The following is a 26751-nucleotide window of genomic DNA, read 5'->3' on the forward strand; positions in this document are numbered from 1 at the left end:
GAGTAAATGCAGATTATGAATGACAGATAAAGTTGTTAAATATTAATGTTCAAACAGAGCAGGCCAACAGAAAAACATGCCCAACACCACAATCATGCGATCACAGTTTGTCTCTGGGATCAGTTCAGCAGGAGAGGGTGCCCAGGGTCCAATTTTCTCACTTCCTCTCACAACCGGTGCTCGATTCAATCTGTGATCCCACGGGGGTTCGGTATTACAGTATGAGGCTCCAGCTGACATTTCAGCCAAAATGGTTATGCTTGATATCATTTGGCTCTAAAAAAACAGGCTTGAATTCAAAAGGTTTAATTTTCTTTGTGTTTGATTCCAATCTGGGTCTAATTCTTGCTTGGATTTGCCTTCTTGAAATAATTAAATGAAAATGCAGGGTATATTATATTTTGGGGTTGAGTTTTGACCGCCTGTTTCTTTTGGCAAAACATTATTTATGATAAAAACATGCCCATGCAAAATATAATGTTTTGCCCACCCTTGATAATGGCCAAACTGCTCAGCATGCAGATGGGATCTGTTCATTTGGAGCTCGTGAATTGGTTCCACGAGGCATCTGCATACATAAACTAAAGCTGCATCCACAATGGAAAAGATAATCAAAGTGTTATCTCTCCGTGGCACACAGAAGGCTATATCTGCTGTTTAAACAGGAGGACATCTGATTCTAGGAGGGTTTTCACTGCCGAAAGCTTTGCACAGGATGGGGCTTCACAGTTAAAGAAAGACAGATGTCGTTTCTGCTTCTTTACTTTTCCATTAGAGGATCTGATCTGAAATCACACCTTGTTCTCCCGCATGAATCTAATGCAAATGAGTTGCTTTATTGCAACCGTTTCTTCCAGTTACCCTCATTAAACGAGCAACAGGTATTTTTAGGCTTTTACTATTTTTCCAATTGCTCCCAAGCCCTTAGCTCCAGTGCAAAAACAAGGGCATGGAATTGAGTTCCAAAACTTTATATTTCAGCCAGAAGGTGTCTTATTAAATATTGAAACCTGTAATCAATTATTAAACGTAAGCATTAAAAGCTTAGGTTGGATTCCCTGTCTTGTTTATTCGTGTTCTGAGACTTCATGGCCAACATGAAGGACTTACGACTTGCATTCAAAATCTGACATTGTTCAGCTGCTGCATAATATATAGTTACCTGCTTGATTTTTTGTGCAAAACCCAAGCCCCCCTAACTTTAACCTAAGCCCACATATAATCATGCAGAAAGTAAAAACACCAGAGTGGGCGGGGGGTTTATGTAAAAGCATAAATATGGAAAGAGAGACTTTGTAATGTGTAATCAAAGGCCCAGGGGTAATGGCTTGATGCAAAGTGCTTCTGGGAAAGAAACACTTTGCTTCAAGTGGGTCTGTGAGTCAACCCGCCAAACTTCAGCGGCGCTGTTGCTCTTTAAAACACACTTGAGCTGAAAGACGGCCACGTCATTTAAAGGTAGAGCGTTCTGTAGTAATGCTTTTATTCATTGAGTGTGAAATGCAATGTGTGAGATAGTAACGAAATGGACTCCATGCACTGGGGATGAAGGAAGAAGGTTAATGGCTGAAGATCCAGATGGATGTGATGTGGAGCGGGGCTTCTGATGATGGGAAATCTGAGGGAAGTGAATGTGATGAGAACTGGAGGTGAATGGGGCGAAGGAGGATCACATCGATTTCACACTGAAATGACAACTGACGGCAGCAGAGAGACAGTTTGAAAAGTTAATAGCAATACTACAATTGGCTCCCAGAGATTTTGTGGGAAAGAAACTCCCTCTGGGGGGAACTTTGGGATTTTAGCCTCTGCAGACCATTTGTAACACACTACAGGAAAGGGAATACCCCTAAAAGCATAAAAGGACCTCTTTAAAGTGTTGTTATTCTTTAAGAGTTTATATTTAATCTAGGAACTTGTTCTCTCAGTGGCAGCAGCAGTACGGTGTCTCTGCATGCTGCACCGCCTACACACTCTCACCAAGAGCTTCCACTTCCTCTCCTGCTAGCAACAGTTAACGCGCCCATCAGTCCAGGGGAGCTGTCACCCCGCCTGACAGAGCTTCATTATTACTGGATCCATAGGAGACAGCCTCAGAAACGCTGCTTCAATCGTTAGCACTGCTTCACTTGAGTGCTACTGTCTCATACCTTCACAGCGGCTTTACAGGATCCTGTTTGTTATTGCTCCACATGTAAGGTGCCATCACACTGATATGCTCTCAGCTTACTGTTCTCAAACTATTGACTTTGTTACATGTTTTTAAACGAGGTTCATATAAAGTCACACACAGCAGGCGAATAAGAAGTCAAAGTTAGCTTGAAATTGGACATGACAGACTTCTTGTAATATCGCAGCTCTGTAGGGTTGACATTTTGGGTAAAAGTGTCAAAGTAAATCAGATGTTCACACCATGTAGGAACATAAGATTAAAGTAACGATCAACCCCCGGTCAGTCCTGTCACGCTAATTACGTGACAAACTTATGATATTATGGCATGTTGACATTTTTGTTCACTAGTGTGGAAATATTGTTGTGTGTTGTTGATGTTGATTATACATAAATTGTTCTGAATCTTTGGGTTATTTTCAAATGTTTCACATTTCCAAATGTAATCTAAACGTTCTGTAAGAATGAATAGCTCTTTGTAATTGTGTATTATGCTATTATATTAGCATAAATCCTTGGGAAAATGTTCTTAAAGGGACTATTACATAATTATTATCTAAATTATTTCAAAACTATACAATACATTTAATGACAGACGTTGTCAAAAAATACTTATCTATTCATAGTTGTGTTTATAAATAGCTCCGTCGCGATTTTATTCAATTTTATATGAGGTTGTTTCTTTAAAAATCACGTAAATATATTAAAAACTGTGGATAACCATGAGGTCCTAGAGAAGCACCCTACTGAGTACTTTCACTGTTATGAATACTCTCATGTAATGTGCATTATTTATGTTAGGGATTTAGTCTCACAAACTTCTTTCTGTTGTTTCATAAAATCCCGTTAGACTTTTCATGTCTCACTCGGTCAATTCCATTTTAAGGTCTTTGTCACCGGCACTCAAGCGATTTGCGGGTGAAACGCTAGTGCAGACGGAGTGAACATGGAGAAGCTTCTCTGTGAGTTTCAGCCCTGGCAGTCTACAGTATGCACTTCAAATTCTTTCTGACACCGAGAGAGCCTAGATAGTCATTTGTGTCCGACCTGATTTGTCTCTGCAGGGCGTATTACTTGTGAATGTGGGTTTCAGTGTCCATGAGTGTACACACAGAGCAGGAGGCCAGTAGGAGGACTGGCTTATATCAGGTCAGGGGGAGCTGTCCCTCTCCCTCATTAAAACATGCCGCTGGCTCCAAACTCGTGACCATGGAGCTAAACTCGGAAAGCTCCCCTCCAAGTGACAAGGACCATATTCACACTGAGCTGCCCTCTGCTCACTAGGCCACATGAGCAGGGGGCATACACAGCACCAGCAGTGGCAGAGGAATAGAGTCGAAAATGGCCAAAATTCAATTTCAAACCCACTCTTGCACAGCGACATCAAACCCAGCCGAAGCACAAATGTATTCCATCGGATGTAGCCAAGAGATTGAAAATGATCATTTGCTCATGCTGAATGATATGGCTGTGAAAGCTTGACAGAGCATAAGGTATCATGGGAGGGAAATGGAAGGAGACGGGAGCAAATCTGTCAATACGCATTATCATTTCATCCTGATCTCACATGGAGCTCACCAAACGCAGATAACAGGACGCCGAAACCCAGTGGTGCGTCTTCTAATCTGCCGCCTTACATAATGAAACATCAACTCACCTCCTCGCTCATCACGGGTCATCTCCCAAGGAGTGTGCGACCGCAGAGCTCTGCCAAACACTAGCATCAAAGCTCTGTCTATTTTTATCTTTTGAAACGACACTGTTAATTAGCATTCATTCACAATCAGTAATTAATGCGGAGTAGATCCTTTGCCAGTGAGGGCATCTACAGCAGAGAAAGAAAACGATAACATAACTCAGTGATGATGGCGGCGCCGTCACCGAACAAAGACTTCAACAGTTTCAAGGTTAGCGTTTCATTCTCTGAAAAAGTTTTATTTCCCAAATCTAATTGTCGGCCCACATGTGCCCTCCGGGTTAAAACACACATTTGGAGAGCGCGTTGTAAAAGTTATAATTGGGGGTCAGTGATGCATTCGCTCCCCAAGTTTGCAATCAGCATGTCCTCGTCGCGTCACCTTGTCTGACCTGGGGACTCGCTCGAGTAGAGGCACACACACACTCTACAAAACACACAGAGAGCTTAGGCGGTACAGGAGGTTACATGGACACACACTTCAGCAGTCACACACACACACACAAAGCAGACGGATGCTGACTCGTTTTAATGCACATGGCAGATTGGAGTGGGGAAGAGGTTTATTTACTGATGTTTTATGGGATTTTGCACACTAATGCAAAAAAAGCCAGTCTGAAAACCAGAGCTTAACGATACAATCATGCATAAGATCCAGTAACAGGCAATGTAGTACCAATGTTTATATGCACATTTGTTAGTATTGCATTAAGGTATTGTTTGTAGGTATAACCAGAATTGTAAATTATAAGAATGTAAAGTAGTTCATAATAAATCATGTTCTTAGCCTAGTAATATTGACTACAACTTTAGTTTCTTTTTTTTTCTTGGTTAATAAATTAGTTGTTTGATCAATAAAATGTGTAAATCGAGGTAAGAAAGTCGATCTGTGTTTTCCAAAGACTGATTTACGGCCTGGAAATGTCTTGTTTTGTCCAAAAACTTGAAAATATTCACTCAAATGTCATAGAAAAGTAAAGAAAACACAAGATAGTTACTAATCCAAAAAAGTTAAATCTGAGAGTTTTCACTTTTATTTTCTTGATTACAAAAGTGATCAATTGGGGAATACTCCTAGTGATAGGTAATAAAGTATTGCATTAACTGTTTCTATGAAATGCTAAATACTGTTTATGTGCAGTCTACACACTTCTGTAGGGAGAGTCTCTGTAGCCTCGAGGTTCAGCTCCACGGACAGAGCACAGGGACAACTGCTAATAGACCACATATCACCTCCCAATAATCAAATACTCAACTTTTCTGTGATTGCTTTTCTTTTTTTGAATCACATAAGTTCTGCTCTGACAGCATTTATTTTGACCTGCAAAGCACTTCATCGTCAGATAGGGTTACATAGAAAGTCTGCAGCCACTACCTCTAGTGTAACAGCGTCCTCATATGTAACACATTAGATCCTAAACACTCTGCCAGATGTTGTGGGTCATGGTATTAAAACGCTGCCCCCTGAGTCTAGGGGGGGTCTTTCTGGTACGACTTCAAACTGTGTCTCTGACAATTGAAAATATAGCGGGAATCAGGGCCATGATATAATACCACCTCACACCTGAAGGCCATTATTGTTTCATCAACTGCTCATACACTTTCATTCATTGTGCAAAAGAAGACTCTATCAGACTCACTTGCTATTATATTTCCCCTTTGCCCAGCGTCGTGTTTAGGCTGATATTCTGTTGGGATGAAGGTCATTTGATTTGTTCTTGTATTTAATTGACTATGGAAAGATGTGATTGGTTGCTAGGAGCAGTTTGTATATAAAATGTTTCTATTCAAGACTTTCTTATGAAGTTTTTCAAGAAGAGTTTTTCTATTGATTTCCATCTTCCACCGCTATGGCAATTTCAGTCATTTTTATTGCCACCATGTTGTTGTTTTTTTAGAATATAGCGAGAAGGCTATATTTCTACATTTCTTTTGTAAGAGACTTGAAGGAAGACATTGACCCAAACAACCTGATTGTAATGATATTGGCCTGTGCTGTCTATCTTTTTCAGCCAACCTGGTCACCTTACAAGATAATAGTTATAAGGCTATGATGAATAAAGACACATTGGGTGAAGTTACCTCTTTCTCACTCACTCGTCACAGTTGCAAGTGTTTGTAGAAGCTTTGTGTCTGTAGCTCTGCCCAGTTGGGATTAACACAAACAATAAGATTATTTCTGGATTTAGTGTGTACACAAATGTTTGCAACTGCAAGGACTGTAAATATACAAACACAACGCTGACAGGAAGACATACACATTTCAGGATAGACAATGTAATTCTCAGGCAACACTAATAAATACAGACATGAGTAGGCCTACACGGTTGCACTGTTATTTTTCCCTTTCTCTCACAGGACACTCAAACGATGATTTCATTCATACTTGCCACCATTTTAGAGTAAAATCATGTGAATATAGCCGGATAGCAATCTTTTCAAATACCTTGATTAGATCATTATTGATAGAGCCATTCGATGGTGAAACAAATGTGGAACAGTCATGCAAATAAACGTCTGCACCTTTCCCCTCGCAGCGAGCTGTGCAGGCAGCGTGGGAGGAAGATGAATCGCTGAACAAATGTGAGATGTGGGCAGGGATTTAAAGGTCTGAAACCAGGCTAACAGGAATTAGAGCAACTCTGATGAACTTCTCATAATATTTGGACCACACTTCACAAACACATGTAGAACAACGGTTGCCCAATGCAGTGTGTATTGCAAGCGGGAAAAACGGTGTTGCTTGTTTATCCGGACCTCGTTGTGTTCTTTTAATGGAGAGAAATATATGGATTTAGTAGATGATGCAGGCGACAGAGGGATGTGTAGCTATTTTACTATTTTAGAAATAGAGAAATAAGGAGCTTACATCCCCACATGTTAGAAACAGCCTCCAACTGTTCTCCAATCAGACTGTGTGGTGCTTTGTCTTCAAAGGACAATATGATGCAACAAAATACAAATATTATTACGGTAAGTTGCCAAAACTGCATGCCAGAAAATAACAACATACTGTACCGCAGTACATGTGCCAAATATCAGTCGAGACAGTTGTTACAATAGGGAACATAATGAGGGAGAATCAGGGAGGAAACACAACAGCAGCAGCAAGGGAGAGTTATTCTTCGTATGAATCCCCATGCACATTCAGGCTGTTAAACAAAACGTGGTCACATTTGTTTGAATGGGATGTTTTTTTTCTGGGGAATTGGTTTCAGACTGAAAAAGGTTTGGTGCCAATTAAAACTGGACAACGTTTTCTTTGGATTTCTTTAATCCAAAGAAATGTTTGGTGTTTAGTGGATCTAAAAACGTGTCTCACCGTGTTCACCAAGGTACCCTTAGAAATAGTTCTTCTGTAAGCCATTTGTTTCCATCGATTTTTTTTTTATTCAAGCATCTCATGCCACAGGAAGTACGGCTTCTTGCTACCCTAAATATGTTACGATTTTTGTCAACAAATGTGCAGATCATGTTGATTTCATTTGGTTTAAACACAATCTTACATGTGTACTAGGGTGTAGTTTGCTGTGTGACAGTTTCTCTAGAACTACGCACCAGGCATGACCCTTCTGGGAGGGGACATCATGACCCACTGGTGTGACTTTATCTCCCAGCATGCCCTAGAGAAATACCACAATGAAAGCTGAAGCATGAAACTGGAAATGAACGGTTGCATTGACTGTCTGCTGGTTGTTGAATTATTTTTAAAATATTTTGCAGAAAAAGCACTCAAATTAATAATTATTGCTGAACCGTATTGCCTCAAACCAGTGATCATAAATGTCACCTCACTGTTAAATTGCGTCCCTGTTGTGTTTTTTGTATTTTTCAATTGAAGCCGCCACTTATCCCCCGGCTTGCCGTGGGAATAAGATTCTGTTCCTACATCCAAAACATTACAAGCAATCAACAATAAAGACGACTGTCAAACCGTTTGTGCTGAAACACAAGTAAGGATTGTGAAGGTCAGAATGACAGCACCCAGACAATTGCTGATACTAATGGCCTTGTTTCTCTAACTGAGAAAATTGGCGACAATTACATATAGACTGACATTGGGCTCCCTGGATTTACAGGCACAACAGCAACCATATCAAATTCAGGAAACATGGTTTTCATAGTCCCTCTCCTCCCAACAGCAGTTGTGCTCACAAGCTGATGATATGTCAAGTTTATTTTTCCACCAACACTGTGGTCTGCAACTGTTTAAACCCCCTCTTTTGTACCACCTCAACATTGACAAAATGCGTCATGTAAACATCTGTTCTGCTTTGTGCGCCTTGGCTTCACATTAAGACAGGAATAACATACTGAGAGCAGGGGATAATGGGATGTCTTGTTGACAACCAGTCGTTCTGTGGTCAGGATCATTGTCATCTCGCAGGACGCCCCGCTCCGGCTGCCTGGCACGGAGCAGCGTGTGCAGCTGGCAGGGTGGACGATGTTCAGCATGCTGTCAGATATGCCCTCTAATGGGCTCGTGCTTCAGGATAGAAGACGTGTTTAAGGGCTGCTTCAATGATGGGAATGAGCCTTGATTAATTCCTCAGTACTCAGTTATATCATTCTGTACATTTATTTTTTGTATGGCAATTTCAGATGGTTTATCCGGAAATATCTTGACAACAGTCGGATTCAAGTGTGTAAACCAAAAAATAAGTAACAGATACTTTACGATTTGTACTACTGTTACAACAAAAACACACACGCACACCAGGTGATAAACCCTGATCCTACAAACACTGTTAAGCCAACACACATATTTCTGAATCAAACTGTAATTTGTATGGTAATCATGTGATGTTGCTGCTGAAAGAAATACATTTAGTAGCATACATGTAAAGCATTCATGCTCATGTATTTGTATCCATGGTGCTCAGAGGATACATCCTGATTATTTTGTTGATCCCCTGACTTTTCCTCTAATTTAAGAATGTGTCAAATACTTTCATTTCTGCCCAAATACCTGCAAAACGAGTGACATTCCCTTTAGGTCTCACTGATTTTTGTTTAGTGCTAATTAAGATCCTCATACCTGCTTAATATATCAGAATGACATCTCTGTCATTGTGAGAATACTCACATTAGCATTTAACTCAAAACACTGCTGTAACTCTCTACTCTAATTACTGTTTGTTTTTATGGAAACACATTTTGATGACGAAAACAAAATACATCACACAGAAACATCACACAGAAACGCATCAAAAACCCTCCATCCGCATAGAATCAAGCAATATGTTCAGACTCAAAGAGCCTTTCATCTTTGTACCTACATTGCTGCTGCTGTCACCTTGCCTGTGTGTGTGTGTGTGTGTGTGTGTGTGTGTGTGTGTGTGTGTGTGTGTGTGTGTGTGTGTGTGTGTGTGTGTGTGTGTGTGTGTGTGTGTGTGTGTGTGTGTGTGTGTGTGTGTGTGTGTGTGTGTGTGTGTGTGTGTGTACATTTGTGTTTGTACTGTACTGTTACCAAATTAAAATGCACATTTAAATGCCTAAAGAATTGGGAACAGAACGGTTCTTGAAATTGTTATTTTTACAGTTTAAGAGCCTACACTGCCTTCCTGATATAAGTTGGGGTCGTCATGGGGATGAGGGGTGTACTTTGCCATCAGAGCTCTTTAGAAAAGGGCTTCACCTCTCCAATGGTGGACCAGTGTGTTTAAAGCTAACAGTCAGTAGCCTGAGGACTGTAACGTCCAGCTCCACAGAGGGAACGCTCCCACACTGTGCAGCCATACATCCTCATACTTTGAATGACTGTGGAAAAAGGAAGGTGAATTATTTCCTACAATGACCTCAGTCTGCTTGAAGGTGGATTCTTTGTTGGACCAGACTGAGTCCTCCACACTCAAACCTTTCACCTCTTGTTATGATCACTTTCAGTTTGGAGCGGCCCTCCAGAAAGCAATAAAATAACTTTGTGAATCTGGAGACGGGAATCCTGCTGGTAACCTTGGTCGGTTTGGCCCACTGGAGATGGATTTCTCTGAACTCACTGGTGAAGACTGTGCCGTTGAGAGATTCAAGCCTCCATAACCTTGGAGCTCTGTCATCACAGCCAGGCATCTGGTTACTGCTAACTCGTCAGCCTCTTTTTGATGAATTCATTCGGCTTATTTTCACCTGACATTGTCACTGGACATATTTTAATTTGTTGGCTTTCTACTTTAGTGGTATTAGATAAGATTAGATTACGTTGTAATTGATCCCAATTTCGGAAATGTTTTCGTCACAGCAGCATGTAAACAAGGCATTGCATATTAAATAAAAATGTGACAACAAGAGTAACAATATATCAACAGTAGAAAATGAAGAACAAAACAGTTAAATATATACATATTGACAGTAAGAGATATATATGTATGGAGTGTCTCCATTACCAAATATACAAAATAAATATACAGAATTATTAATAACTAACATTGTTGGTGTGGCTGTTGCAAACAACACCAAATGTCTTTCTGCTAACCTCAGAGCTACATATAATATAATAATATGTTATTATATTACTACATCCAGATAATATAATAACATATTATCTGGATGTAGTTTTTGCTTTGAGAATCTCAAAGTACTAGAAACCGCATTCTCGGTGCTAAAACCACCAGTGGCTCAGTGGAAATAAACATTTGTATTCCTCTCTTCACCTGCTTTTCCTCCTGCCTCAACAGGTCTAGGAACAGTTTCCACAGTTAACATTACTCCGGTTGTTATGGGGATATTTTCTGTGAGCTGTTTTGTCGAGTTTCCTCTTCCCAAAATGCCCTCTGGAAGGCAATGATGCAGGATATGTGGTTTGGGCTTTAATAGTTTTTTTAATGGGGTTGTTTTGGAGCATCGTTAGAGTTCTCATACATGCATACGGAGAAAGGAAAGTGGTTGAAGAAGTGCTCATACATTTATTTAACTAGATAAAAGATAATAGTCTATAGAACATATTGGTTATTTCTACCTAACAATACTTCAATGAAGATGTGAAATTTCCAGCAAACGGCAACTAGACTTCTACTCGTGTTGAATTGTATTATAATGTCACGTGTTACCATAGTGTCTTCATTATAATAATATCCAATTTAGATTTCTTTTCCAGCTGCTGATTGAAGTCTTGAGCCTCTCTTTTATTTCTATTCAAATACTGATATGGTAATCTAAATTCAGTTCAATAATCATTTCATCCCTTATCTTATCATTCACTCCACTAAGGAGCTCCATCTAAAATCAATTTATGATTATCTTCAAAAACATAAATGTGCCTGCAGAAAGTACTTCAAAAGAATACAATTATATATCTTGGTGAGAAAGAGTTTTAAAAAATGGTAAATATAGTTTTCATCACGCTTTAAGGTCTGGTGATGTTCATGTTCACACTTATTTTTAATTATACGACAAAAGCAGTTTTTTCTGGAACAGCTGCAGAAAGATATTGACTTTCTTCAGGATGAATTAGTCACTGAGGAATCTGGGATGGAAATTAGTATTCTGCATCGCGGCCGAGTGGTCTCTTGGTTCTCTTCTAAATTTCATCATGTGTTGCTGAATCAATGATAGACACAAAAGGACTCAATCAGGGCACATTTTAAGGTCAAAGTCTTGCTGCAAACTAAATTCTTTGTAAAGTGTCTCAAATGCTTTTTCCCTGTTGGGTGACTTTGGATTTAGATAAGTGTTTGTTCTTTGTTGATGTGTACTGTATGTTTGCATTATCGAGTGGTGCAGAAACGAGTCCTAAAACCCAGAAATGACTTTTTATAAAATCATTTTACCAAGTCCGGTTCCCTCGTCTCAAACTTTTATGGTAAGAAGCCCGAAATAAGGTCTGTGATTAAAACTCTGACATAAAAGACGCCATGGTGAATGTCTGAAGCTTCAGAAAATGTGCGGTTGCTAACAATCGACTAAGAGAGACAACAAAACGTCATCACGGCAACACCAGACCACCTTTAGCTTAGCAGTGGTGATGCGCCTTTACTTCTGCCGATTGCATTTACGCTTCAAAAATCACAAAGTGGCATTCATATGTGGAGATTATCCTGCAGAACAAAACGTGTGAAGTATCATGAATGTGTGTTTACCACAGAGCATATTGTCTGCCATGCAGCGAAACCCAATGGGAAAATCACAATGATTTTGTCCAGGGAGCCCATTGCAATGCTTACCTCCGGGTCGGCCATCAAATGTCATCGATGCACAACCTTATTATGGGGAAAATATAGCTTCTTTTGTGACACTGCTGGAGAGGAAAGAGGGCCTATATTAGTGGCTGCTAAAAACAAAGAGGACATAACAGAAAAACCCCGGCGGAGACAGTGAGTCATCTTTCCTAAAAGGTGTTTGGAGAGGCACAGTTAGCGAATAAAGACTTACAGTGTACGGTAACAAAAGCATGGTCCCTTGGCGTCAAGCATTTAACAAACAATCCAAAATAGGATTCATCATGAGTCTATAGCAAGTACCTCAGCCATGCAGGGAACCGATGGAGGGAAACCCGTTTTAAAGTAAGATCTAGTCAACAAATCACAAACAGAAAAGTGCCTCAGCTCAAACAAATTTCATTCATTAAATATGAGCTCAGATCTTGTGTTCTGTCAGCGTTGTTAACTCAGAGCTGGAGCTAAAAGTTTAAGCATCAGCTTGGAGAGATGACTGAAAGTGTTTTTGCTGAATGTTGCATTGCCATCGGGGATAGTCTATTTAAAGTCTTTGTCAAGTCGTTTGTTCCACTGAAAAATAAATGCATTTCAAGTCAAGGTTATTACCATATAAATGTCACTATCAATCAATCAGTGAATCATTGTTTCCCTTGAAATCTTTGTTACTGAACGTATATAAAACACATATTGAATGACATTTCATCCCCAAAGATTAGGTTACATGTTTTTGCCTCACTACGAAATCTGCTTGAAGCTATACTCAATCATGATTAATGTAATATATGATCATGTTAACACACATCAAACTTGATATTGGATACATTTAGGACATTTGAATACTTGTGTGATTGCCTACATACCCTAACCCTATTTTTTTCCCTCTAAATTCAATCAGATATTCAAGTAGCCGTGGTTGTTCTTATTTGAAAAAGAAGAAGCAAATATTCGTCCTTTTTACTTGATAAATACTTTAGTTCAAATAAACCCATATCTGTCAGTGTCAGCATGATTTATGGCTGAACTGTAGTATTGAGTAACATGTGTACCTTGAAAACGTGGCAACTGCATGTCATTTCTTTATTTCTACACAACACAAGTTGCTCTTGGAAAAATACTCCCAATGTTCAAATTATGTAAGAGAACATGCATCTCCCCTCCCCAGACAGTGGTGAACATGTATAAATATACATTTACAGGTAATTAACAGAAAGTTAGAACAATTCATAATCCAACAATGTAATTCAAATCAATCCGAAGCTTTGGGGAACACGGCGTTCAAGACGAATGAGCAGCACAGATGTAATTGTTGTTTCTGGAATATATACCCACAAAAAAAGCTGAGTCAAGCTGCAAACACATAATCCATCATGTCTTATAAAACATATCATCAATGTCTCTGTCCTCCTCCCAGTCTAACCATCATCATTCATTTTATGAACTCTTCACACATCAGTTATCGAGAATCAGATCGTATTGAGCTTCCTTCATGTGGAGCAGCTCTTATAGATTTGAAGAAAGCTTTCTCTCGCTGGATGATGGCTCCGGGCGGATGGCAGTGACGGATGCCTGCTGGCAGTGGAGCAGCCTGGGGTTTAGTTTGGAGGCAGAGAGACGTGAGGAGACACCTGATGAGTTCTCCCACCGTCCTACACCTGTTCCCTTTGTGTGGAGACAGCCAGAGGAGGATAGGAAGGTTATTTGTGTTTTTTCTGCGGTGGAAGAAGTACTCAGATTTACTTACATACATTATGGTCTTAAAATACTCCATTACAGGTAAAAGTCCTGAATTGAAATTCTTACTTAAGTACAAATGTATTATCATTAGGGCTGTCAAGTTAACGCGTTAATAACGCGTTAACGCAAAAAAAAATTAACGTCACTAATTATTTTAACGCGATTAACGCATGTGTATTTTTTGTCCTCGGCCGCCGTAGTTTCAGAGCGCATCGAGTTTAAAATACCATCTACTGTACAAGCTGATGCTGACAGCCCCGCTCCTGCTGCCCGCTTGTGGCAGACCACACTTCCACGCTCACCGGCAGGCCCGGACTGGCCATCGGGAGGACCGGGAGGGTGTGTGTATGTGTGGCGCGAGCGAAGCACACCTTACGTGTTGTTGTTAGCATCTGGTGCTAGCTAGCTGAGCTAACGGATATAAGGAGCTGTTTCAATGAAAACAGAGGAGCGACATTTCGCCGACAACTGCGCCGAGCACTTGACTTTATGCAGGTAGCCAGACAGCACACTCAGCACGGATAGTGCCGCAACACAGCTCATACACACAGGCTTATATGCCTTGAGCTGCACATAGCTCCAACGATCCTCCACATTCACACACACACACACACACACACACACACACACACACACACACACACACACACACACACACACACACACACACACACAGTATTGTATGAGAGAGGTTCTAGGTTGAATTGAGGCGAATATTTGTAATGTTCAGAGGTTGTTGTGTTTAATATTCATGAGAATATTTGTCATTGTTCAAATGATAATAAACAAACATATAAAGCATAGTTGTCCACTCATATGTTGATAAGAGTATTAAAACTTGAAAAATATCCCTCTAAGGTACATTTAGAACAGATAAAAAAATGTGCGATTAATTTGCGATTAATCGCGATTAACTATGGACAATCATGCGATTAATCGCGATTAAATATTTTAATCGACTGACAGCCCTAATTATCATCTAAATGTACTTCAAGTATCACAAGTAAAAGTACTCATTTTGCAAAAGGTATTTTTCCACAATATTAGTTAATATAAGTTTTTAATAATTCAGTTATTATTACCAAAATAAATGTCATATTGTTTTAATGTTGTATTTTGTCAATGTGGAGTTAAATTAAAGTAATAGCCCTATTGTGCCTTGTGGGGTTTTCCCTTTTCTGTATCATACGAGTTTTATATAGGTTTTTCTATTGGCTAGCGCTCCAACACATTGTACGTGATAGGCGGGACATCTCTATGCGGTTGACCAATCACAACAGAGCCGGCCAGCTAACCAATCAGAGCAGACTGGGCTCTGGTTTCAGACAGAGGGTGAAAAGAGGCAGGCAGTGTGAGAAAAGTGAAGAGCTGTAAACATGTCACGGTAGAGGCACAAAATAAAAGTACGAAGCTGAAAATAAATATATTAGGGCCCCTTTTAAATAATTAATAGATTACCATCACAGTACTATATAGGGTTTATTCAATTTATTATTACAAAAATATTACAAAATATGATTCTAATATAATTGTTCAGTTAATGCTCACTGTGACAATCCAATCCCATCGGTTTGCAAATGTATCTTTGTTGTTTTTGTGTTCAGCTGCAAGAATGAAGCTCTTGGATCACAGGACGGAAAAGTAGTTTTAGTTTATTTTGGGGGGGTGACCTATTTCCTTGAAAATATTTCCTGATTCTGCTCCATGAAGCAGACCAGGTGTGTTTGCACTGGAGTGAAAGATCAAAAGAGAAAAGGAGGAAGATAATAGAGAGATAGGTAAAGGATGAAATCAAAGAGAGACTGAAACTCAAACAGATTATTTACCTGAGTGGGATAAACAGGAAGGCGCATATATGGAACGAATTTGAATGACAAGGCAGCTGATTTGGCCTAATTGGTTTAGACTGTCTCTCTTTGAACTGCCGGTGTGTTTCCAGGCAAACATTTATCTCCCACAATCTGGAGGGCTGCTTAATTTCTCAGACAAATATCCAACCTCTCTCCACACTGGATTAGTTTAAATGTAATAACATTTGCCGTGTTGCTGCTCACCATGGGCTTTTTATTCTTGCCTTGAAGCAGAGGGGAGCCAAACGGGGCTTTTAGGTTTCTGTGTGCTCCACCTCTCCCATCAGAACACCCACACACCGCCCACACATATGCTCAAACCTGCTCCTGCATAAGAGAAGCAAAAAGACAGAAACAAAAAATGTTTAAAGATTGTTTCTCCTGAAAGTAATGATGCCAACTACCTCGGAGATTATAATGTATTTCCAATGCAAATGAGTTTCCTCAGAATGAGTTGAGAATCTTGACAAGGCTGAATCCTCCGCTTAATTCAAGGAACCATCACTTGGTACGAGAAGTGGAGCTGATTAGCATCGGAAACGAGTGACATTATCTCACCCTGCAGTTTTTCTGTCTCCCCTTTTGCTTTACATACTGTAGACTAAATAAATCAATGTTGAAGCCACTGCAGAAGTGTGAATGACTTGTTGAGGCGATATTTCTTTGGGCACACTTAGTGCTGCCTGTCAAGCCCTCTGCAGAGATGAGGTCTTCACTTGAGTGGCAGATTCTTTCTCTCAATAGCATTCACTAACACTCCGAACCCACAACAACACGCTTCCTGCCTCGCTGTCTGTCTAGACCTTTATTGACAGTTTGCCTCAGATTAGCTATCTCCACGGAAAGGTTGAGAAGCCTCCTGCTGGGAGCTTTTGCAGTTAACCCCTTTTTACACAAACACAGCAGGCTTTAGCTGAGGATGCAGACTTCATTCAGATCCTCTTCAGTTTTATCTGATCATCTCTAGAGTCTCGTAGCCCACGGGGAGTTTCTCTGAGCAGTTTGAGCCAAACAAAGATGTTGAAATCTGACAGTTGTGTCTGCCGGTGGAAAATGTGCAAGCTCCTGCCTTTTATTGAGAAACCGCTTTCGTTACTTATCGCTTGATTTAGCCGTGAGTGAATCAAATTTGATTACGATTCAATTACTGAACCGACCTGCTGCACAGAACATCTCTCCAAGTAGTCCGTGACACAAAATGCTTTTTGACACGATTTCTGGGAATCTGTCAAGCAGCGAATAACCCATTCTGCTCAGCAAATAGCTGGATTGTCCATGTTGGATTGTTTCATATGCTTTCCAAAATACCAATCAAGCTAAACTATTATATTGGATGCTAACCCTTAACACCCTGTTCACTTTTTAAGTAGATTACAGTTGAGGTATCTACTGTGTCAGGTTGTTCCAAGCTATTTGCTGACACTCGGGGACCTCAGACTCCATATTTTTGATGGTAGCGTCCTTCCCTCAAATGAGAATATTCTTGCGCTTCACTTTTGCACATTCACTAAAACCTAGCCTGACATTGTTGGTGTTTGGAAACTTTGGGATTTCATCGGAGCAGAAAACTAAGTTTGGCTTCTCCGGCATTAAGTTAGCAACACTTTCACGTTTGGAGTGTATGTCGGTCAATCAATTAAATTGCCATGGATTGCTGTGAGATTTGGTAGATTTATTATGGGCGCCTAGACGATGAAACATGATGACGTTTGTGATCCCCTGACCTTTCCTCTAGCACCAACAGGTTGACATTTGTGGTTTTGAGTGAAATGTCACAACAAATATCGGATGGGTTGCCATGACATTTTATGCATACATTACTTATTGTTCACCTCAGGATACATTTCAATCAAGCAGCATCATCAGGCTGAAATGTTTATATATCCAGTACCTGTCAAATGTATCATATTCCAGCCTCAGCTGCACTGTGTTTTGTGCAAATTAGCAAATGTTAGTAGCCATTTTGAACATAGGTAAACATTCTTAAATGTCTGTTTCCTTGCATCTTGTCTTTGATTCGTGTCCTTGTCCATGTTGCAAATGGAGAGGCTGTGATGCAAGAACATTTTCAGACTTGATGACATTAAAGTATTATCCTATCCTATCCTATACTATTTTGAGCATCGTTAGCATACTGATGTTAGCATTAGCTCAAATCAATGGTATGTCTTAGTACAGCCTCACAGAGATGCTAACATGGCTTTAGACTCTTAGTTCTGCCAATTTGTAGTTTAAAAACAATGCATTATTGGACTCAGTCATCTCTCAGATGTTGTACCTGTTGTTTACTTCTATAACAGTCAACTTTATGTGTGTGTTATTCCTAACCAGACTCACAGACGGATTGAGCACATATTGAGCAACACTACATCATTTTTAAGAGTTCCACGATCTGTTATGCAGCTGGGAATAAACAAGTAGTAACTGTCCTCAGGGGAATAACGCCTGTGTGTTGTTAGTGCCACATTAACAAGACAACGGAAAACAAGTTGTTCTCCTGCAAATGATGGAGCTCCTCTCTGGGCCAATCTGTAAAAAATCTGACATTTTATTTTTATTTTACTTTACACCTCAGTGTAATTTTGAACGTGTCAGGATGTATTGGTGAGATGCACCGCCCCCCCCCCCAGCGCTTCATCACAATCCAGTCAGTGGTGTCAGATGAATTCTATGTGACAACTGTATGAATTCATGAATAAGATAGCAGCCCCCCTCGGGTTTATGAATGTAATTTTAAAATATTGTATTACAGTAGTGAGACGCGTCGTTGACCGCTTCTGACAAGGGATGTGAATTTGTAATCCAATTATTTAATTCAATACAATTTACATTTCGGCAATGATTCACTGGGTCAAAAAATATCACATTAATTCACCAATTTGATTTGCTAAAAGAACAATCCGCCAATTATGGCGGGTGTCAGTTCACAATGCAATATGGATTGATACTGTCTCTCACAAGTCCTACAACTTTATGAAACATTCTTGAAGAGCAATACTTTGTTGTTTATGTACAACGTTAAACTGTAAAAACACTTTCACAAAGTTGGAGAAGAAGCAGCTTAGTAAAAAACGGATTGAGTAAATTACAATTGAACACATGTAGACATAACACCACTATACTTCCTCAGTAGGACAACACTTGAACTGTTACAGGAGGGAACATGGTGAAAAATATGTATTGTAATAAAAAAATGTAAATTGAAAGAGATATGTTGTTATATTACGTTACCATCCATGCCCGAAGCACTGCATCACTCTCCTTTCGGGGGCACTTAATTGGTTATTGGAGTAAGATTTGCAACATTAAGTAGGACTAATAACAGAAACAAAAATCACATTCTCTCATTCATTCGTGCAGAGGGATTTATTTTCGGCTCTGTTCTCACGTCACTATGTGTGTCTTGCACATCATAATCCCTCTATTTCCACAGTTTTTCTTCAAGTTTTGCATCTTGAAGTCTCAAGGAATGTGTGCATTACGATTTCTCCTACATTTAAAAGCCATTAGTCCTTCATCAGGGGGTTACCTTCAAACAACAATGTTTTTGTGATGGTGTATTATCAATCAATCAATCAACAAATGTATTAATCCCGCAAGGGGCAATTGGTTATGAGCAGATTATGTCATGTACACAGGCAGGAACTGGAAGGAAGAAAACACACAGATACACCCGGCAGCACAGATGTGGATCATTCCAATTTACATAAATAGTTCATAGCATCACAATAATAAATAAATAAATAATCAAGTTAAAAGCCTTTCAAGAATTTAAAAGTTTGAGTGCAGAAGGGATGAATGATTTTGCAAAGCGATTAGTCTTAAGAGCAGGTAGAGCATATCTACGCCCTGATGGTAACAGATGAAATTAATGTGCAAGAACATGACCGGGGCCCTTTCTCATGTCATCAAATGTCCCTCCTCGACTCCTCGACTCCTCGGTCCTCCGGTAGTGACCCGGAAATGCATTTTAGCGCGCCATGTTGAAGGACATCTCATTTCTCGAAATGCACATCGAGGACCGAGCATCGAGCGTCGAGGAGGCTCTCTGGAGGAGCTATAACCGAGGATACACTGATGGGTCCTCCACGGTCCTCCACGGCTCCTTCGTGGATGCATTTCCGGCAACAGTGATGTTTCAAAGAGTCGAGACGCACGGCCGGACTTATCTCAGCCAATGACAGCTCTGCATGCATCCCCTGGATATTATTTTATTAACTGCTTTCATCGCGACGCGATGTTTACAGTGAGAACAGCTGTGAGGTCCGTGCAGAAAGCAGAGCAGTGTGTATAATATATATCATATCACTCAGTCTAACAGGCCTACTCTCTTTATTTGCTTTAGTTTAGTAGATATCTACAAACAAAGTCGATATTTTTCTAAAACCATTTAGTGCTTCACATAATAAAATACACACCGGCTGTAGCCTGATTATATGCTTTAGGAGCTGTAGGTGCGTGTGTGTGGTGTAGGTGTGTGTGGTACAGTGTGTGCGTAGATGCAGCGGACAGACAGGTCTCAGTTGGTTTGGTGTCCTCTGCTTACTTGTAATACTTGTAAATAAAACTTTTGGCCCGTCATTTATTTCCCTCATTGTAGCGACCAGAGAGGGGGGGGGGGGGATATATCCAGTCTCTGATAGTGTTACGTTATTATGAGAGTGCTCTGTTTGATTCTGAAATTGTATATATTTATATAAATATATACATATATGTGTGTGTGTGTGTGTGTGTGTGTGTGTGTGTGTGTGTGTGTGTGTGTGTGTGTGTGTGTCTGTGTGTATGTCCGCATCTGTAGCCTGTGATTGTCTCATTATACCGCACTGTGAATGAATTAAAAGTAAATATATAAGTCGTCATGAACACATCTGTCCATCAGACAGAAGGCTGCTGTGCCTCCTGTCATCATTAATGGACGTCTCTTTAAAATGACCGCTCAGAGGAGAGGAGTTCTCATTTCTCTAACCGCCTGCTGCTTCCCCTCCTCTCTCCTCGGTTCCCCTCCTCGGCTCCTCCGCTCGCATCTCCTGTGGGCGGGACTAAGTCTCGAGGATAGGAGTCGAGGAGGGGAGTCGAGGAGGGACATTTGAAGACATGAGAACGGGCCCTGGAGAGGCCAGAATGCTCTCTGCTTTCCGCAGAATCTGTTGGTTACAAAAGGAGTTTAAGCCTCTCTGTTTCACGCCGATGATCTTAGAGCAGGTTTTAACAATGCTGTTCAGGCTGTTCCTGTCTTTCAGTGTAAGGCTATAGAACCAGCAGATAAAAAAGATTATTCGGTTTTCAGAGAGATTACATGTCTTGAAATGATTTATTACCAGTTGGTATATTTTGATTCCACAACTTGATCATCTTAGTCATCATAGGAAAAAAAGAGGGAAAAAAAAGGCATATTTTATGTTTTCATTAGTTTCTTTTGTGTCATTGTTATTGGGCTTTTCTTTGACTTGCTGCCTGAATAATTGCTTTGTTTGTTTGTAGATTTCTTTTGGGCTTCAGTCTGATGGACTAATTCTTAACAAATGGTATTATTTATGTATCCAAAGCAGCCTCTGAAATGTTATGTTACGCGTGCAGTATCAGAAATCACAGTCTCCTGCTCAGACTCATCATGGAATACAAAACATGACACTAACCCGTGCTCCTTTCTCTTCCTGCAGGAGTCCCTGGGATGGCTTTCTCTGCAGGGGGGGAGGACTGCCTGCGGGCCGGAGACACCTGCTCCAGCGACGACACCTGCAGCCCGCGACTGCGCACCCTCAGGCAGTGTGTGGCGGGGGACGGCAGCGTGAAGCTGGGCCCCGGGGCCAGGAACCAGTGTGAGACGGCCATGACGGCGCTGCTGTCCACGCCTCTGCACGGCTGCCAGTGTAAACGAGGGATGAAGAAGGAGAAGAACTGCCTGAGTATCTACTGGAGTCTGCATCAGTCTGTGCTGCACGGTGAGACCATAACACACACAATCAGATGGTGCTGTTCCCAAAGGGGAGCGGGTGCAGTATGTTTTGGGGATTATTAAGTGTTTGCCGCCCATTACTCATGAATTAGGATTCCGCCTCCAGAGAGCTCAACAGTAAAATCGAGGCGGAAACATAAAAAAGAGAGATCATTGTGTCATAAATTGTTAAAACTGAGGATTTGTTTCCTTTTGTTCCTCCCACACTAACTGATTTTATCACTGTAGTGATCATTCCAAATGGTTAGCACTAACATTGTCATTCCCTACATTGGAGCACACTATTTGTGGTACATTAAAGGGGACCTATCATGCAAAATGCACTTTTGTACGTCTTTTATACATGAATATGTGTCCCCGGTGTTCCAGGGAACTCACCAAGTGTCAGAAAACACAACCCTCTCTATTTTCCTCCATACCCAAATCTCTAAAAAAGGGGCTGCAACGGATCTGATAAAAACTGATCCAGATTTGAACACTGTCCTGACATAACAAAAATCATCCACTCCCCATCAGTAGGTGGTGCTATTGGGCCAACTCCACCAATCAGGAGGAGACAGCCACGGCCATTGCCGTTCGAAAGCGCTGGAGACGCTGTAGTCATACTTGCCAACCTTGAGACCTCAGAAATCGGGAGACATTAAAAACCACCGCGCCGGTGTAAAGTTGTCCATTCTTGTTCTGTAACTATCTTCCTCACCATGCTGAACACCCTCTCAGACTTTCAGTTGCGCACGCTACTAAAGAGATGCGCTACCATGGAAACCAAACAATGGTGTAGCTGTATTAAAGTCCTCAGTGGAAACAGTCGTGAGTAAATCTGATTTTGTCAGAAATCGGGAGAAATATGACCCCGGGAGGAAACCGGGAGAGGGCAGTGAAATCGGGAGTCTCCCGCGAAAATCGGGAGGGTTGGCAAGTATGGCTGTAGTACATATGCCAGGCCAGTAGATGGTGCTGTTCTCACTGAATCTGCCCTTGCTAAAACAGAGCTAGAAATTGTCAAATTGAGCAAAATGAGGCATGGCTAAAATGCATGATCTGTTTGGTATTTTGAAAAAAATAAAGTATAAATATGCCTTATATAGGTATGGTCCTACACTATATTATTCAAATATAGCATGATAGGTCCAGTTTAACATTCAAATGTAGGCCTTTAGCATATGTTTTAAACTCAAAACAACTGAAATGACTGCAACAGTACAATAAGGTTGACAACATTGTGAGTTTCCTGCAGGTCAAGTGAGAATATAAAGTCATAATATGGAAATAACAAACAACAAATCAATCAAGTTAAGCTGAAGCATCGATATTAGCCCATTTATTTATTTTTATACTGGCGTGAGTTTGAAACTATAAAATATAAATGCCTCATTAAAAAAAAAAAAAAGTCTGGGGTTTTCCACGGGGGCCCAGGTTCAAATTGAATTCATGGCACTTCCCTGCATCTCCCCCCCCCTCTCTCCTTCTTTCCTTTCTATCTAAAGCAATATTTATTAAGGCTGAAATAGACCCCATAATGACCACCTGTCCCATCACCTCTGCTCTCCTTTTCTCTTTTATGGTTCTCCATTTCTGAGCACCTGGATTTTGACGACTGGCCATTTTCAAAGTTTACTGGCCAGATGTTAAACTTATGATCTGATAGTGGTGTGAGAAGCAGAGCATTATACGACATACAGGCTCTCTTTAAGGCCCTCACCTGACCCAGGCGCCGCTGCTGGTCCCCTGCAGTCAGTGACCCTGATATCAAGTTGCAGGCAGCTTAGCATTCACCTGGTACTCTAATGTCTGTCATATTTCTTTTTTCTTAGATGTAGCAGCTGTTCCACAACAGTAAAAATGTATGTGATGAATTGCAGCCTGAAAGACCTCTTAATGTGGAGATTGGTTACAAAAGTGTTTTTAGCAGCATTTCAACCTTATTTTCACATGTACTAAGACCTGGAATAGTCATTTTTATGCTCTTTCAAAAAAAGGTTATAAGTTACCCATAAAAACATGATTAAATCGTATCTTTAAATGATGCGTCATATATGTCTTTGTCTAGTAGGTTTTTGTGCTTTTTGACACAATTCTGAAATACAATCACTTGCATTTAATGTATTATTGTATTTATGTTCTGATGCATGCTGCAGGTAATGATTATGTGGCCTCTTTACAGCTCCTTCAATCAATTCCTTTTGTTTTGACTTACTAAGTATTAAAGTCCTGATTGCTGAGATAGCGGTTTTATAATTAAAAAGGCAGATCATTGTTTTTTTTGTCCTCATGTCACCTACTTTCATTGAATAGTTAATTTTTGTATTCATGTTATTTAAAATAGACCTTGTACAGTTTATTTTCAAAGTACTGGTTTTCTCTCTTTTCTTCTGGGCTCTCATCTCATACTTTACAGGGAACATACAGAATCCACAGAGGGCGATTGTAAAAGAGGCCCTATTTAGCTTTTTGGGGTTTCCCTTTCCTGTAGTGTTCTATAGGTTTTTGGAGAGAAAAAGCCCAAATCCCCCCCCCCCACAGTAGAGGCACGAAATACAAATATCAAACTGGAAATGAGCGTAATCTTTCCTCTTTAAGGGTGTAGGATGTCAATATGGTGCTTCAACAGCAGATTTAGGACCCAGGATCCCCTAAAATCAGGCAAAGCATATTTCATTGTGTCAATGCCATGTGACTTTGTATGTAACCTTTATGATATATAGTAAGTATGTTAGTCACTGTTTGCAGGAAGCTACTGTAAGAAGGCAGATGTTGCTCTTAAAAAGAAAAGAGCATCCTTAGTTTGGGTTGTCATGACAACTGTCCTCTCTGCTTTGTGTTTGCAGGACTCAGCCTGGTGGAGGATTACCCGTATGAGCCGGAGGAGAGGGGCTCCGACTACGTTCGTCTGGCCTCCATTGCTGCCGGTGAGTAGGAGAGCTCCATCCCATACAACGGTCTCTCGCCTCTAAATAAACAGAGGAGCAAAAGGCATTCAGACGATAAAAGCATCCATTTTTCACCTAAAACAATATCTGGGTCCAAACCAAGTTATCCTATGTCATTTTGACTGAATAGACGGAGGTATATGCTTGTGGGTTTGTAGAGCGTTTGATGAGTAACACCGCACACTTTGCTGCTTTCTTGCATCCGAGCCTGTGGGCAGGCTGCGGGGCGGGTATGGGCTGCTGTTAGCCCTCGAGGCACAGATTAATTACCTATTTACTTTAATGCACGTGGAGGCAGCAAAGCTGGCGGTGGAGAAAGATAAAGAGAGACACAGCGAGTGTGAAAGGAAAATGGAGAAAGTGAGAAAGGAAAATGGAAGACAGGCAGAGCTGGTTTGTTTACTCAAACAACACTTCTTCCTCTTGGAGGTTAGGAAAAGAGAGAGGCTGCACACAAATGAGAAATGAAAAGTTCCTTTATTTTCACTGGGGAGGACATCAAGTGAAGTGTTTTGTTTTCCCCGACAGCAATTATACTCTGCATGAGTGAGGCAGAGATGGTGAGTCTGCTAAACTTAAATAATGACTAAAATGAAGTGATTAGTATGGAAAGCATTCATGCATATGCCATACAGTATAAAGATAAATGTTCCAGTGCAGAAAAGAAGTTTAAATTAGGCTGTGTCCGCCCTCCCCTTTGAGATGTCATTATCCACTTGTTTAAACACTTGAATTTGGTGTTTTTCCAAGAGAATGCAGCTCAACACAAGTCTCCTAAAACTAAACATAAAAGAGAAAAACAAATGTCGAAAGTTTGTTAAAAATGAGACTTCATTAAGTAAGGACACATATGCAAAGACAAGTGCATGGTACAGTTTTTAAAAGCTATTAGAATGTTATATTTGAAATAATTTCCTTATTAAATTCACTATTTTTTTAAACTGGGAAATGAATTACGATTAAGGGTTTATCTAAAATATGCCATGTTGTTTTGAGTGAACTGCTCAGGAGAGGACGAGTGGAAACTCACTGTTTGTTTTGACAAATGCGATCCTGCGACATTAAAGTTGCAAAAGGTAGTTTTGTATGTTGTCAACTCCTAATGGCAATAAGGGATTAGTGTCAATAAAACATGTATGACTTCAAACGTGAAGTAATGCAAGCTGACATTAGCAAACGCCACATGCTTTTTCATACCACAGCAGATGATTTAACAGTGGACCGAGGCCAGTTCAGGACACGGTTTGCATAAAAGCCCTGAAGGTGAATTCAGGTTATGTTCGGATTGAGTAACATCTAAACTTACTAGTTTCATTGCGGAGATCAGGAGACATGCACACTAAACACAACTTGTTCACTTTTAAATGCACATCTCAAATGTTATGCACAGTTTTTACAGTGCTGATAAATCATGTGAGAAGAAGTGTTGATTTTCTCATTAACTTCTATACAATCAGACTTCTTATTGCCTCCAGTGGAGTCACACCCTGCTGAATACTAAGAGAATGCAAGTTTAAGGCATTTCCATATTAGCTCCATTTTTCAGAGCCAGATTTAGCCTGCAGGTGCAGAAGCTCAGAGTGGAACCAGGATGCAGCTCTGAAAACATAATGAATGTTTCCCACAGACATTACCTGTAGTTATGTTCAAACCTGTTGAAAAAAGGTGTTACTATAACCGACAGGTGTTATTGCAAAAACCATAACAAATAAAACATTATTTCAATTATTTTTACGGTTGATTTGACCTGCTGTTGTAGGATACTCTTTAACTTCTATAAGGTCTTAAAGGGGACCTATTATGCAAAATGCACTTTTTGATGTCTTTTATACATAAATATGTGTCCCCGGTGTGTCGGGGAACTCACACAGCGTCAGAAAATAAAACCCTCTCTCTTTTCCTCCGTACCCAAATCTCTAAAAACGGGGGTACAACGGAGCTGATCCAGATTTGCGTCCGATATGACGTAATATCGACAATGCGGACCCACGGCACTATCAGCAAGTTGCTATCAGAAACAATGCCCCAATGTTTACATTAGCAAGCATGCTAACACTCAGAGCTAACGCAGTACCGGAGAGAGCACGTGTAAAACAGCAGGATATAAAAAAGGAACTCACCTTGTGGTAAACCCGCAAGAGAAAAAGCCTTTGAGCTCCATACTGTTTCAGAAATAATCCTTGATGTGGTTTGGAACATGATGGGTTTAGTAGTGATGGCTGTTTGACACTGAAGCTTCGAACGGAGCTTCAACCCTGGACT

At 40.4% G+C, this 26751-nt stretch overlaps 1 protein-coding gene across 1 annotated transcript in view; it reads left to right on the forward strand.

The window, feature by feature from the left end:
- gfra4a (GDNF family receptor alpha 4a) overlaps positions 1 to 26751 on the forward strand; it is a 130805-nt gene that overhangs the window by 73808 nt on the left and 30246 nt on the right. Inside the window, exons 2-3 of the mRNA XM_034125986.1 lie at positions 21264 to 21545; positions 24388 to 24468. Coding sequence (XP_033981877.1) covers positions 21264 to 21545; positions 24388 to 24468 — 363 coding nt within the window. The remainder of the gene's footprint in view (positions 1 to 21263; positions 21546 to 24387; positions 24469 to 26751) is intronic.

This window comes from Trematomus bernacchii, unplaced genomic scaffold, assembly GCF_902827165.1.
Source record: "Trematomus bernacchii unplaced genomic scaffold, fTreBer1.1, whole genome shotgun sequence".
NCBI lineage: Eukaryota > Metazoa > Chordata > Actinopteri > Perciformes > Nototheniidae > Trematomus > Trematomus bernacchii.